The 15,693-nt window shown below is 37.7% G+C and overlaps 1 protein-coding gene across 7 annotated transcripts in view; it reads right to left on the reverse strand.

Moving 5' to 3' along the window:
• Positions 1-15,693, reverse strand: part of ATP8A1 (ATPase phospholipid transporting 8A1) — a 224,216-nt gene that overhangs the window by 153,839 nt on the left and 54,684 nt on the right. For 4 of the 7 annotated variants that reach the window (XM_077847881.1, XM_077847879.1, XM_077847877.1 and 1 more), the window contains exons 6-8: positions 13,495-13,535; positions 3,775-3,848; positions 1,132-1,201 (exon numbers count right to left, since the gene is read on the reverse strand). In XM_077847881.1, coding sequence (XP_077704007.1) covers positions 1,132-1,201; positions 3,775-3,848; positions 13,495-13,535 — 185 coding nt within the window. Of the gene's footprint in view, positions 1-1,131; positions 1,202-3,774; positions 3,849-7,360; positions 7,435-13,494; positions 13,536-15,693 lie in introns of all 7 variants that reach the window. The other 3 variants (XM_077847880.1, XM_077847878.1, XM_077847883.1) reach the window with 2 other exon arrangements.

A 15,693-nucleotide genomic window follows, 5' to 3' on the forward strand; every position in this document is an offset into this window, starting at 1 on the left:
TGCGTGTGGGAGGGAAGGAGGGAAGAACTGGGGATTCTGAATTCACCTAGGCCTGAAGCTGTAAGAGATCCCACTATTTTATAAGCAAAGCTCCCCCCTTATACAATACTCTTTGCCAAATCATATTTAAGGGGATACCTTCCTCTCTGCTTGAGCATAGTGCAGCTTTTGTGAAAGTCTGAACACATATTTGAGACTATAAACTTTTCCGCAAAGATATTTTGAAGTCTTCAAAAATTATTTTGAAGTCTTCTTTTATTTTTGCTTCCAAAAATAGAATTAATATTTAGCACTATACAGTCTGTCTGCTGAATCTCAAAAAAGAGAATGCGAAACAAATAGAATCTGCGTCCAAAGAAGAGTCATTATGCTTCTGTTCTTCTAATCCACAGAGAAGGAAAACTCAAAAATAGTTCTTCCCTCTGGCCAAATAGATTCGACCAGCTGGAAGTGGACAGGCCCCTGCTTCCCCGGGCACGCGGAGTCTGCGTGCTAGGGTGACCTGCTTCCCCCACATCCAACCTTCCCACGTGTCATTTCCATCATTTACCTAGAACCCAAGAGAGTACGTTTTGTGAAGTCCCTTTATTTTTTTATTTTTTTTGAAGTCCCTTTAAACGATCGTTGCTTTCTGTCAGGGACGGTAGGTGAAGCAAACAGAGAAATCTAAAACTATTCCCTGAGATTAGTGAGCTTTTAAGAACAAGCAATGCAAAAAACTCTGTCTTTTCTTTTCATTTTTCATTTTTTATTTTTATATTTTATTTTTTTTTAACTCTGTCTTTTCAATACGGCAAAGCCAAATCATAATTTGGCCCAGGGAAATAGGGGCAATAAACAGGTGAACCCATGTCAAGGCACTTAGAACTATTAGTACTATTATTATCAGATTGTTGGCTACTACTACATAAAATACTAAAAATATTACAAGGAGTATCTAGATGATGGACCATATTTCATCAGGCAAATAAATCTGAGTCTTCCATTATACTTGAGGATACCTCTTCATAGTGGCTCATTGAGAAGGCATTTGCAATTAGATAGAATTACTTCAAGACAGTAACAGAAATAAAGCTCCTGATTTCATGTAACAAATCAGCAAACATCATATAAACCCGAATTAGATCTTACCTGCCTAATTTTCAGGTTTGTTTCACCATCTAAATTGGAAGTCTCAATGTAGCACATGGCCTGGGGCTCACTGTTGTTTAAAATTGAAAAGCAGAAAGATTTAGTGGGGGAAGGAAGCATAATAATAACTTATTTAAATGCCTAGATTCCCTGAAGCCTTTTGTTCTAAACAAAGCTCTAGCTCTCTAGTTTGATTTTCTATCTAATTGCTCATGTAGGACAACCCATGAATCCGCTTTTCAGCTAGAAGGACCCAAAAGCAATTTCCTGACCACAATCAGTACTGATCTTCAGGATAATGAAAATGATTAGATTTGTCATAGGATACTAAATTTGCTCATCCATACAGACACAACACAGACGGCATCGGAAATGTAAAGCAGTTTGTGTCCAGATTTGTCTCCAGCTCAAAAATATCAAGTGAGATTTCATGCTTGTAGCCCATGTATAAATTGATTAAGGAAAGTGTTTGATTAGAGGACTCCAGATTGCCGCTTGTGCAAACTTGCATTTACTACCTTTTAAGAAAAGATGAATAGGATCATATGAGTCATAATATTTACATTTGAAGGCTACTTTAAAAAAAACATATGAACAGATTTTACAATGAAAGAGGATATCCACTTTTCTCCTCCTATTTTTTGTTTTGTTTTGTTTTGTTTTTTTTTTTCTGTTTCTGTTCTATTTCTTGAGGTCCTTCGAGAGATTCTCCTGGTAGAAAACACTAACACTAAAACCAGCCAAGTTGGCCATCCTACCCCTTAACCTAAACCCAGGAGATCCACTGCATGGGTCCCCACCAGAGTGGTTTTGGGAAGTCCAGTGTGCAGTGGCCGGTGAAGGGGTCGGTGTGCTCCAGTTTTATCACAGGTGCCACACCCTGGGCTGTTCATATCCTTTCCCTTCATAAACTGACTTGACATGCCCAACAATGATAGACAGGAGAATTTGCCTTCTACTTGTATAATAGGATCTTCAAGTATAAGGAAAAGTGTTCTCAAGTTATATCGATTTCATTAACACTTGGCTGTACAATAAGCCTAATTAATATCACATAACTCTGAACGTAATCTCAGATTAACATATGTACTCACAGTTAGGAAAAAAATGTGTCATTACAAACATCTGGAATCTTCTAATCAACTTTCAATTTGTACATGTGCAAAACACACTATTCAAAGTTTCAGAAATGGGCCAGTAGCTTAGTTTTGTGGCCTGGAGGTTTGTGAAAAAGGCTGAAACATGGTCACTGATCAAATATTTTACAGATTCTTTTTATTTTCTTATTTTTAATTTTTTTACAGATTCTTTTTTAAAGTAACTTTGCAAGTTCTTCAGTTTACTGTATGGATTTTCTGTTTTCCCTCCCATAAAGGCTGATGCTTTTATCCCAACTGGAGAATTTTTTCAATATTTATATTTTCATGCTATCACTTATTCAACATTTGGCTTTTTATTACTGTCACAGTAGTAATTTGGCTCTGGTAACTGCTGCTAATTTGTAAGTTATGTATACCTTTGAAACATAAATGGTTTATGAAATTATAAAACATATCTTCTGAATATAGAAGCACAATGAGAAGCAAATGCTAACTGAATGATTCTGTATTTTGGCAGTAAAATGCATTAAAATATTAGTGATCAATATATCCAAAGCCATTCTCACATTAAAATAAGAATAACATTCTGTTTTTGTTTTTTGTTTTTTTCCGACAAAGCAATTTTTCTAGGACTTTAAATGGCTGGGAAGTTAAAAAGTCAAATGGCTGACTTCTACTTGAAGCGGGGCAAATAAAAGGCATCCAAATTCAGAACATTCTCAATCCCTTAAGACAGCTGTTACTGAAGCAGTGCTTAATAGTGCACGAAAAAGCAGCAAGAAGTCTTACATGGGGAATCATGCTGGATAATAAATATTTCAGCAAATTACAGTGACATCCAAAATGCAAACCACAGAGAGGCAAAGCAGGCGTTTTGATTAGTAAGTGGAAAAATGAAACAAGATGCACATCACAATACAGACACTAGTGGACAGCTGAACTTTATTACAGTAACATGCACTTTGTCACGAGTTATAAGTGGGATAAAAACCGATTCCAAAGCATGCAGTACAAAATGTACAACATCCAGCTTGGTGCAGGGGGTCCTCTGTAAACCCTATATAAACCCAAATTAGAGTCATAATTGCTGAAGGGATTCTACAGAACTTATAGAAAATTTTGAATATAAGAATAAGACGAAATTTCTCAATTACTTCATTTCAAGAAAAGCTTCACACTGTTCATTCAAAAGAGCATCCTGGAGAGGTATTGGATTCTGCCTTCGTATTTAGGCATGTTGTTCAATACGAATATATGTTAATGATGTAGAGGAAATTAAAATCTGCCTTTACAGTCATGCCTCACAGACTCCTATTGATAACAATAGGAGCTGAATCTGCCCACTTGAGGGACAAACAGCATCCAACACTGTATTCATAAAAGGCCTTTAAAACATCAGTAAAATGTCTATCTCCAAGAAGTATAAAAATTTTTGTGTTTTAAAGGAAGAGATGTTGAACTCAACCATCTTTGGGTATAATTGTTCTCTGTTGTAGGGTGAGGATCCACATACACACATCCTGTACGACTCAGTGGTTCTAACCTTGAGGACAGGCTGATGAGATCTGCTGGGAGATGTTCCCCATTGGTCACTTTCACTATTTCCCCTACTGCCACCTACAGGTCCCAGTTTAAAATAATTAAAACGGAAAAAAAAAAATGAAAAACAGAAAAAAGAAAAAAACCAAACAAATGGACAAAAGAGACAGAAAGTTTGAAATTATTATAGAAAATAATACGTGTTAATAAAAATGTCTAATGCCAATTTTTTCAAAATTTATTTTGATCAGGTCTAAAGGCACAAGAAAATGTGAAGGATTATTTGCTTTTAAGTCCAATTTTCAATTTTTAACATGGAAACTTTTGATTTGTCACAAGACTCTCTTATCAAATAAAAACAATTTTAAAGAGAGAGCTACTTTATCTGATAAATTTTCCTTTCTCCAATTCCTCACTCTCATGCCATCTACTGTCTGTTTACTCCCAGCCAAGAAGGAAAGAATTGTGGAAACCATGTTTTAGGCTTTTGAAAAACCAAGCATACTATACTAGTCCTCTGGGTGCCCCCCCCCCCCCCCCCGCCCCGGCCAATACAAGAAAAGAAAAAAAAAGTATTAGAAACTTTCTGATTCCAAAATATTTTCAAAGTTAACTGCATACATATCATTAACTTTAATGCAAAGCTATAAGGATACGGATCTTAAGATGTTAGAAGGCATAATTGCAGCCTTTTGAGTTGTTCAATAATTAACAAAAGTCTTGGAGACCTGGTGATGCCTGGTCTTCAAAGGGTAAGCCTTTGAACTCAGGGAAAGTTTCTCAGAGGGTGTGAAACAGGCGTTCCAGGAACCTGTGTGGACTCGGATTAACAACCTGAGACATTTAGCTCTATTTTATTCTTTCTCAACTCATATATGTATGTATTTGTTTGTCATACGCTAAAACCTCAGTTTCTTCACATCAAAGTGATAACCAATCAGACACTAAATTTCAATAATGTTCATGCTTTAATTTCAGACTACTTCAAAGAGGGTGCACTCTTAGTAATTAATAATAGAAAAATATATGGAAATTAAAATATTACAAACTGTTGTTTATGCTTACTGTTAAAGGTGCTCACCTACAGGCAAAAGTCACCATGTCCTTATTTTGACAGTGTGGCATACTGAAGGTATTAGATGAGGGCTTAAGGATCTCAATGCTGACCTAGCGTTAGCTCAAGTTAAATGGCAAAGAATAAAACTTAAAGTCAAGATTCTGCTTTCTGTTAAATGATGACAAAAACTTCTATTTCTTTTTTGTTTGTCTGTTTGTTTTTGTTAAGTAGGCTCCATGCCCAGCATGGGGCCCAACGTGGGGTTCAAAATCACAACCCTAAGACCTGAGCTGAGATCTTGGACACTTAACCGACTGAGCCACCCAAGCATCCCAAAACTTCTACCTCTGTTTCTTAAGGCTAATGTAGGTTCACAAGAGTAAGGCAAAACTTTTTGAGGGGGGCGGGGAAAACCACCCTGAAAAGTGGTATTTTGCCACTGGGATAGAAATATGTAACTGTAGAAACTGTATACTTTACTTTGAATTCTACTAAGTAGTTAAATGCAATGAAATCAGATAATGTTTTTAAAGATAATCATCTTTGGAGCCAGTTCATCTCTGTGGATGCTATATTAGGATACAGAAACTACTGGGGCACCCAGCTGGCTCAGTGGATGGTGTGTGACTCTTGATCTCTGGATTGTGAATTTGAGCCCCACACTGGATGTAGAGATTATTTAAAAATAAAACCTTGAAAAAGAAAAATATGTAGACACTGTTTTGATCGACCATATGTATAGCTACACTACAATATCTAAAAGTCACCACTGAATCTTTTTAATGTTGAGAACTCCTGGAAAAGTGCTCTAAACTTTAAGAAATTTGAGCATCAAGCTTTCTGGGAGACCTTGAGGTTGGACAGAGACAGATGAAAAATATTTTTAAAACTTTCCATCCATAATTAAGTATAAAGTCAGGGCAATATAATCAACTGTCTTCACACTTTTGAGCATATAAAAAATAAATACTGTAATTCATGGTTCGCATATATGATACTCTCTATGATAAATTAGGTCTCTATGATAAGATTAATCAGGAAAACATCATTACTTTCTTAAATTGCTAGAATGCTTTACTACCATTTTGAACTTCATCAGATGACATTCAGATGGTCAGTCATCTGTTACACTTATCAAACTTTTACTGAGTACCACCAAGTAAGTGCACATCGGTCTGCTGGCTAGACATTCTTAAAACTTAAATAAAAGATTACTGAATTTAAATAAAAAAGAGAATCAGAAGATACTAGAGTTTGGTCATTTATTCCATCTTCCTCACTTTAAAAGATGTGAAATCAAGGCCTGAGAGGTTACTATTCTGTTCAAAATCACGACACCAGGATGGGTAAGAACCCTGGCTTAATGTCTTCTCCTGAGAAAAGCTTTCTCTAGTATCTGATGTGAGACAATGACAGTAAGTTCACTGTTGAACTTGTTCTCACCCAGCCACGTGTGGACCAGTATGTCTACTTCAGTTTTAGAACTTACCCTGATCAAAGATGTAAGCAAAGAAAACTAATAACAGAAAGGTTGATTTAAAAACATATTAATTTTAATTTTTCTGAAAACAACACCTATAGGTAAGTGACACAAAAAGCTCCCAACTATAAAATATGAAAGCAAAGCTACCCACAGTTACTCAACTACCCATAGGCTTACTTCTATAAATATCTGGATAACTCTTTCTTGCTCCGTTAAGTTTCACTAACTTGTTATATATCCAATCACTTTAAATAACGACCTGATTAAACAGATTTTGAAAAAAGGACACTGTCCATAATTATATGTGGATTTTACAAATAAAACTGTCCAAGGAAATGATGATAAACAACCTCTAAGATCTTAAAAAACATTTTTCTTAATTTATATTAGGACTAGTTTTACAGCTTTTAAACCCCAAACCATTTGAAAATCACATTCTTTAAAGGGTAACAGTGCCATATGTTCTGAATACTAATTCATGACTATCTTAAATATGAATAAGACAAAAATTATCTAAAATTCAGTCGTAGAAAGAACTTAAGAGAGCAATTAATTTTTTTGTTGGAAGAGTATGGCATTTCAAAAGGTATGACGACAAAAAAAAAAAATCATTCATCCATTCTCTTGTACTAATGCACCATAAAGATCAAGAAACTTTGGAGGGATATACGAATGCATCATAAAGGAATTTATCATGAACAAGGATTGCAAGGTAAAATCAATAGAACTCAATCCATGTATTATATAAAATAAATCTTAGGAGTTAGTGGTCCACAGAAAATGATCTGGACATATCCAGAGGGAGAGAGTAGACTCCTAACTGTAATTATAATTTTTGAATTACACGGTATAGTACCTATCACTTATTCTACATGGCAAGCATGAAAGAGTCCATTAAGTCCAATCATATTTTTTAAATGTTTAATTCAAAATCATTAGAGAGGTTTAAAATTCTTCGTTTATTCCTTATTTCCTTGGAGAAATCACAAGGTCAATGCAGGGTAGAGAAACCATCCTCTACACTGTTTGAGCATCAGTAGGTATCTCTACCTTGATGAGAGAAGTACAGTGTCAGCAGGTATATACTCTTTGCCTTTTATTATAACTATATCTCCAACATTTACCTGAAAGAAAACTGGGAATCGGTTAATTATCTGCATTGAAATATAGTTACAAATATACAACCCACTGTATTTAAGCATAGAATACAGTAAAAAATGGTCACTGGCAAACAAGAACCACTTATCTTCACAACATGGCATAAAATTATCTAGGAGTGAGGCCAAGGATGGGGCAGTCCTTTAAAATATGAACACTGTATCTTTGTTTTTATCAACTATAGGACTTATCTTAATAAATTCATCCATTTTATCCACTTAATGGACATCTCAACTTCTCATATTCTCTCTCTGTGACATAAAAATAAAAAGGAGGAATTTACCCAATGAGATTTTTTCCTTGTTTAAGGAAATCTCAATGCATCTGGAAAAAACAACTTTTATACATTTGATCAATACTCTTCACAATGACTGTATGAAATAGGTGTGATATACAATTCACAATTTGGAGAGGAAGAAATGATTCTCAGCTTCTAATTTATTTGCCTAAGATCATGGTAGGAGGAAGAGCTTACTTACACTCAAACCTCTACCTAACTTTCTGCAAAGCCTGATTTTGCATAAGTAACTATACTAAAATGACCCCTTGTATTTAAAAAAAAAAAAAAAAGCCAAAAGAGCTTAACCCTTTCCTGGTTTTACTATCCCGTAGCATTTTTGTGAGCAAGGCCTAAAGACAAATTAAAGATACGATAAGGCCAGAAACCCTTTAGAAGGGATTCAAGTGACAGGCTTGTCACAGAACTTTCAGCAAATGATATAACCCCAACTAAGTAAGGACTTGACCAAATTACACTGATAACCACTCCCATTAAATCAGGAAAGTGCCCTCGCTCTTAGCAGCCAGATAAACCTACGAATTCATTTCAATCCTTAATCGAGAGAAGGCTTCTTAGTTGTTAGATTCTTTTTATTCTTTCCTCTTCCTACTGTTCCCCAAACCCTAACATAACATTTTATTGGGAGGAAGGAGAGCACTGTCTTCAGTGGGAATCATAACCACAAAAGAAAATTATTTCAGAGACAGCCCACTGTAGTCTGCTTTATATACCTGGGGGAGGAACCATTAGGGAAGGTTGGAGGGAGTCTTCTAATTTATGGTATATATGCTGGTTACCCAGGTAGGGAAGCTCTGATTCAAAAGAGATGCTAGCTGAAATCTGGATGGTTTGAAATTGACAAATTTCGAGGGACCTTGGCATCAAACATCCCCTCCTCAAAAAAGGGCAAATTGGAAAATTAAAAAACAACCAACCAACCCAGCAAGTATAGGTGTGATGTGGCCCCTTCACGTGTTGTCACATTCCTCTGACAGCACCCAAGATCAAGAAGCGTAAGGCCACTGGGGCATTTAGAGAGTGAGACTACCATTTAAATGTTCTTTCATCTTCTCTTGTGTGTTAATGTTTGTTCTCCAATTAGACTAGATACTACAGAAAATTGAAATATTTGTCTACATGATAGCGTCAGAGATGAATAGTTAGACTTAAAAAAAAAATCCCTAAATTGATCCTACTGCTTTCCCACATCTTTATTCATTGTTAAGACAAAAGCAAGGCCTGCAATCATTAAACTGAAGACTAAAACAACTATTAGCACCTTAGAAGGTATCACCTACTTGTTTCAATGGCCTGGGAAAACCAAGGGCTCACTGAGAGCTAAGGTAGTTCTTACAGTGGTAGGAGGAGAGCAGGGAACCTACTCACTCCCTGCGTAGGATTCGCATGTTTTAGATCACTTTTGAAATATATCCAAGCACCTCTCTTTCTTTTTTTGGTTCTGAGCTCCTTCTGTGGCATTCACCCCTTCCAGCCTGGTTTGCACGTAAGAGTAACAGAAGAGAAGATCAAGATGGCAAAAACTCCTCGACCACATGTTCTCATTTTAGGAACATCACTACAGAGGAGTTTTAGTTACCCAAATATTGGCATTAAGGAACTATTTAGGGCTTTAGGCTTCTACCTTGAGCCTTCTCAAATCACTGACACTAGTACCTACAACTGAGGATTATCAAAGTATAATAGGCTGATTTAAAAATCTTTGTCCAGTTGTAGGCCCTGACATATTTACATTTTTAATAAGGAATTTTTAAAGATATAAATTCTTAATCCAAAGAAATACATTTCATGGTGGAAATTTCATGCATTAAAGCGACGTTAGAGAGTGACTGGTACACCTGCATAGACCTCGCCACTCTACTAGGCTTCTCTATAAAGCCAAGGACATTGGGTGGACTCTAAGATTCCTCCTAAGTTCTCCACCTGCTACTATCTCCAAAGCCTGGGAACAGTCTGAGCTGCATCTCAATATGAAGAATCAGACTTTGTGGTAAGGGCAGTGAAGACAGTAGCTCACATGTCAAGAGTAGAGATGCAGTGCCTCGTATGGGGCTTTGCAATCACGGTACTTTCTTTGAAAACCAGACACTGGCAATTTAACCTTAACCAACAGAGCAAAGGCTTCGGGCAACACCGGAGGGATGAGCTATTATGTCTGAGAGCTGAAGTCTGCCCGTCTGTGAATAACTGGATGTCGGCTGTGCAAATTTGTAGGTCCTCTGAGGACCATTAAAAGGCAGCCGCAGTAGCCGCACATTCAGGAAAACAAAGAAGGCGGGCCCTGAACGAAGGCCCACTTGCACTAAGGTTGATCATATTACCTTGGCATGAGGATCAGACTTTTGGTTTCCGTTTATCGATCTTATTTTGGATTGCACAAAATACGACAAAGGCTATTTTGTCATATTTTGAATAGTTAGACTTAAAAAACAAAAATCCCTACAATCTGGCGAACCCAACAGGCCTGCCTGTTCAGCGTTCCAGAAACCCAGGTGTACTTGGCTGAGGTCTAGGTGAACAGGGCTCTGTTCTTTCCACTTATGTGTAGACTTTGTGACACAGGAGCCTTCGTAGGTCTTGCTTGCTGCAGTGAGCTCAGTGCTTGGCACACGCACTCCATAAATATTTGCTGAATGAATGGTATAGAATTTCTCTGTGATGCCGCAGTATTTGAAATCACAGCTTTTATACATCACAAAATGTGCCAGAATGGAAAATGCCATAATTTAAAAAAATGCTTTCCCTGTTGTTGAATATCTACATAGTCTAACTTTTCATTACTATGAATAATGTCATAGTAAACATTTTAATACATGTGCAAATATTTTCCCCCACCTCATGATTATTTTCTTGGGATAAATTCCCAGAATCCCCCTTTTATGGTTCTCAACATGAAGACCCAAACTGCTAATCCATGACAGTACATGAATGAAATAGTCCATAAAAACAAAAATTCTGATGTGGAAGTAAAGTATAGCAAATGAGACGTCACTACGGTTTAAATCTGCCACTTTCATTACTAGGTTATACTGAGTCTGGTTGCTTATTTTATATCTCCTTGCTTACTCCCAACTTTTATTTCCTATTTATATAACATTTTCAATCTTTTGTCATATTTGGTACAACTATGATCTTCCATATGGTGCCTACTTATTTGTGATAGTTTTTGTTCTGTAATTCTCTTAAATTTTATATGATCAAATTCCAGAGAGCTTGAAATCTTGCTCTCCTCCAAATAGTTATTAAAGTCTTTATTCTATTTGTAGGTTTTTCAAAACCAATGTTTTAACATTTGACTTTAAGCCAGTTGGAATTTATTTTAGCATGGGATGTGACTTTATCAACTGCACTATTTCTTGGAACTGCAAATCTGTCATCCTAACATTGCTTATTAAATAATTCTTTTATTAATGATTTTCTCTCTTTTATCACACATTAAATGAGCTTTATTTCAGGGTGCCCTAGCCCCTTTTCTTCCTTTCTATTTTTACTCTGTCGATGCCTACTTTTGCAACAGATCCACACCAATTTTAATAACTTTTGCTCTCCATTTTATGCATCCTTGCACACCGTTCATTTTCCCAAAATATTCTATTTTCTCAACTGTTTACCAAAATATTCTATCTTCTCAACTGTTTATTTTTGAAATTAGGATGAAAAATTTAGTCAACTCTGAGGAAAAGATCATAATTTCCCTGGGATTATATCAATACTTTGGAACAACTGGTATTTTTAGTTTCTAGGAATATGACATATTTGCCATTTTTTATGAATCTTGAACACCTAAAGTTTTGATGTTTTCTTTATGAAGGTCATATACATATTTTAAATTCATTTATAAGTATCTCTCATGCCACAAGGAATGAGACCTTTCACTGTATTTTTCTAATTTGATAAAAGAATGCTGTTAATTTTTGAATATTTAAAAAAATTTTTTTTTATTTATTTATGATAGTCACACAGAGAGAGAGAGAGAGGCAGAGACACAGGCAGAGGGAGAAGCAGGCTCCATGCACCGGGAGCCCGACGTGGGATTCGATCCCGGGTCTCCAGGATCACGCCCTGGGCCAAAGGCAGGCGCTAAACCGCTGCGCCACCCAGGGATCCCAATTTTTGAATATTTATCTTAAATTCATCATTGAACCAATTTTTATTAAGTTTAGTACCTAATTATTAATTCTAGCATCTAGTATTAATTCTAAGTATCTAATTCGCATTATTGAGTAACATCAGCTCTTTTTGGCCGGGTGACTTTTGTCAACACTTTCATTTTTATCCCCGAGTCTCTCAAAGCGGGATGCGCAGGTAAGGTGCGGCCTCATCTCCTAGACAACGAAAACTGCCAGCATTAGGAGTAATCACGAGCTGGTAACTTTTTGTCTGTGAAAAATTGGAAAAGTTACAGTAATCCCCTCAATCTTGAAATAATGAAATAAAGTTACAGTAAGCCACTCTTAAAATATGTATATGACATTAGGAAAATAAGCCACTCTAACAGGTTACCTTCAGAGTGAAGTTGTCGATCCTTATCTCCTGACTTTATGACTGCTTATTTTTTGAACAAGCACTCTGGGTAAGATGGTAAGAAATCGCTATCATCAGTTTATTAGGATATGTGTTTATGCTAATTACGCTGACAAACCCAGTAAGTGAAGAAATTTCTTTTGGAACAGTTCTTTGAGCATTCTCATTTTTTAGCTTGCTTCTCTGAGAGGTGACTGTCACGGGAATAAAGAGAGCACGCTCGAGGTATTTTCCTCTTTGTTACTTTTATGTCCAAGACCAGAGAGAGAGAGAGAGTAGTGAGTTTCCAAACATCTAGAAAAGGAGATGTCAATCTCTTGTTCTGGCCACTGATTTAAAATCAACAAAAATGCAATTACCGGAGAGGGAATCCTACGCCTGCAGGGACCCAAGGTAACTACGGACATCTCAGGGCTGAACTAGGGGCATGGCCTTTAACCTGCGAGGAAATCCTGGAGGGAGGTACGCTGACTGTGCCACACCTCTGCTGTTCCCGGCAATCTCCGAAAACAAAACCCCTTGGGTAGAGTGGCCTTGTCTCCCAAAGTCTCACCAAGTCACAAATATTCAGGTGTGAATGACCAGAGGTCACGGTCTTCCAGGACTGAGGGAGAACTAGTACCAACCGCTTACCTTTTGAAACTGAGGTCTGAAAAGCACTTAGATAACACTTGTTAAATTACGACTCGGCTCACTGAGTGTCACGTTACGTGTTCTGTGAGCGAATTAACCTCTTGATATTATGAAACTGACTTCCAGCTCATTAGAAAATGATGTTTAGTTAGTAAGCTTTTTCTTTTTTTTAAGGAATTAGCAGTGTAGTCATAATATATGAATTTGAAATCTAATTTGCAAAAGAAATATCAGAATTCTGATTTTTATTTTTACTTGGACAGTAGATGATTAAAGTAAAAAGTTTCAACAGAAAACAGTCCATGGTTAAATGAAATCTATGAAAATAGTACTCAAAATATACTATGAAAAAACAAAGAGTTCTAAATACTACTTTTCAAGTCTTTCTGGTATAATGCAGAACTATTAAATGGAAGTGAATAACTGAAGTCTCCATGTATGTTTACAACATTAATTACTAAATAGCTTTCATATTAGAATTCTTGATATTTGTTTATATTATATACAAAAATTACATCTACTAGAGTGCATATCTATGCCCTTCTGGAACAAAAGAAAAATCAATGCATACCTTTTCCCAGTGCACAATTTCCCAAGCACCATTTCTCAAAACTGGAAAGAAAAAAGGTGACATTTTAAACAACATTTTTACTACTTACCAAAAGCCTGCTTCTGAAGAAACAATCATTTTAAATGGATAGCCTCAAAAACACTGAGTAGCAGCAATTTTTACAGGTCTAAAAATTAATTATGACAGCAAAGATGTACGAAATTATACAAAGAATTAGAAATGACCAATGCACATTTTGGATCCCACAATAAATTATTACATTACTAGCAGAGGGTCATCTCACTGGCACTACAAAGGCTTTCTTCACTACACAGAAGAATTATAGGCCATGGCTGGAGGAGAAGAAAGCCATAAAATGATGTGAAAGGGAGTGACAAGTTCAAAAAACATCTCAGAAGCCCTAATAGTAGCAATGTTAAAAAACAACAACAACAAAAAAAAAGGATTTACAATCACTGGAGAAACAGATTTCAAATTGGCTGGTAAGAATTGAACACATACACAGATAAAGAATCTGCAACCTTTAGTTTCAGAACAATACAAAATGCAAATGTTTCCATATTTGGTTTACCAAGAAGAAATGAAAGAACCTATTATTAAATTATTCTAGAGGGGTCTTTGGTGCTGTATTTCTTCGTCACAGCTGAAGAGTTGCTCGGTACACCTTTTTTCCTTCCCTACCAGTTGTCTGGGGCATAATACTGAATACACCACTAGACACTAAAAGATAAAAAAAAAAAAAAGAAAAAAAAGCAATATAGGCAATAACATGAGGTAGAAAGCACAGCACTTAGTACTTAAGAAAAGGAGTAAGTTGATGTTGGTTGACAAATTGTCCTGACAGCAAATTTCATGAGGGCAAAGCTAGTATTTGCTCCGTTTAATACAATATTCCCTGGAAACAGCACGGTCCCTGGCACCAAGCAGCGATTCAGTAAATCTTTGCAGGATGACTAATTTATAGGTGTAAAACATCAGATTCATTTTTTTTTTGATATCAGAAAACATGAAGCCTGAGCCCTCAAGTAAATCATCATAATAATAATCTCCAAAATACCAAATAGCAAATCTAACATTAATTTCGCACCAACTGGCCTTGCGGTATCACAGGATACATTATTTTAACATGAATGCAATCTTCTTTGTGTTTCCAAATTCCCTGAGCACAGCGCTGTGCCTTATTCATCTCTCCATAAAACCTCCCACCGCAGAAGACACTGCGATGCTTGTCATCCAAATGAGCGAAGTGCACTAATGAACATCCTGTGGTGCGTTTCGGGGAATCAGCTTCATTAGGTTAAAAAAACAATAATTCCAAGCTGAAGCACTAACAGGAAAGTGTTTCCAGTACAGCATCTTGAGCTGCACTAGTTCAAGCTCCGATCTTTACAGCCTCACATCCTAGGGTCGAGGATCCCAGCTGCAGGCGTCCAGAAGCCATCCGTAGTCTCCTACCCGAACCCTAAGGCCTGCGGGGTTCGCCAAACTGACCCCAGGAGTACGCCTGCCCTTGATGTTGCTCCGGGAGCAGGAGAGGGTCGGGACGTGCGGAAAGAGGAAGCAGCTCGGGGCTGGGTCATCTGCTGAGCAGCGTCCTCCTCAAAGTGGGCCTCGTTGAGAGTGAAGGCGAGTGCCCCGCCGGCGGCCGGCTTGCCCGGGGCTCCTGCAGAGCAGGCTCGGGGCGGGGGGGGGGGGGGCAGCGGCAGGTGCCCGGTCAACGTCGCCGCGCCGACGCCCGAGTCGGGCTACACCGTGCAGGACCTGGAGCCAGGACAGTGCGGCTCAGTAGGAGCCGGAGCCCTTCACCGCCGCCGACTTTCTTCCGATGCAGTCTCAGGTTAATCCTTCCTCCCCCGACTGTGATGCTTAGGGTTGTTGTGTTTTAAGATTTTATTTATTTATTCATGAGTGACCCAGAGAGAGGCAGAGACACAGGCAGAGGGAGACGCAGGCTCCCCGCAGGACTCGATCCCGGGACCCGGGGTCATGGCCTGGGCCGAGACAGGTGATGCACCGTTGAGCCCCAGGGCGCCCCAGCAATACTTAGGTTTTTTGTTTTTTGTTTTTTGTTTTTTAAATCAGTGTCCAATCTTTGTACAGCCAAGATCTGGTATGAAAACAAAGGCTTGGGCTCCCCTGGGGAGCGGAACGGGTGGCCGCCTGCCACCTGTCGCCGGGGCCAGCTCTCTCGCCCGCAAG

This window comes from Canis aureus, chromosome 14, assembly GCF_053574225.1.
Source record: "Canis aureus isolate CA01 chromosome 14, VMU_Caureus_v.1.0, whole genome shotgun sequence".
Classification (NCBI taxonomy): Eukaryota; Metazoa; Chordata; class Mammalia; order Carnivora; family Canidae; genus Canis; species Canis aureus.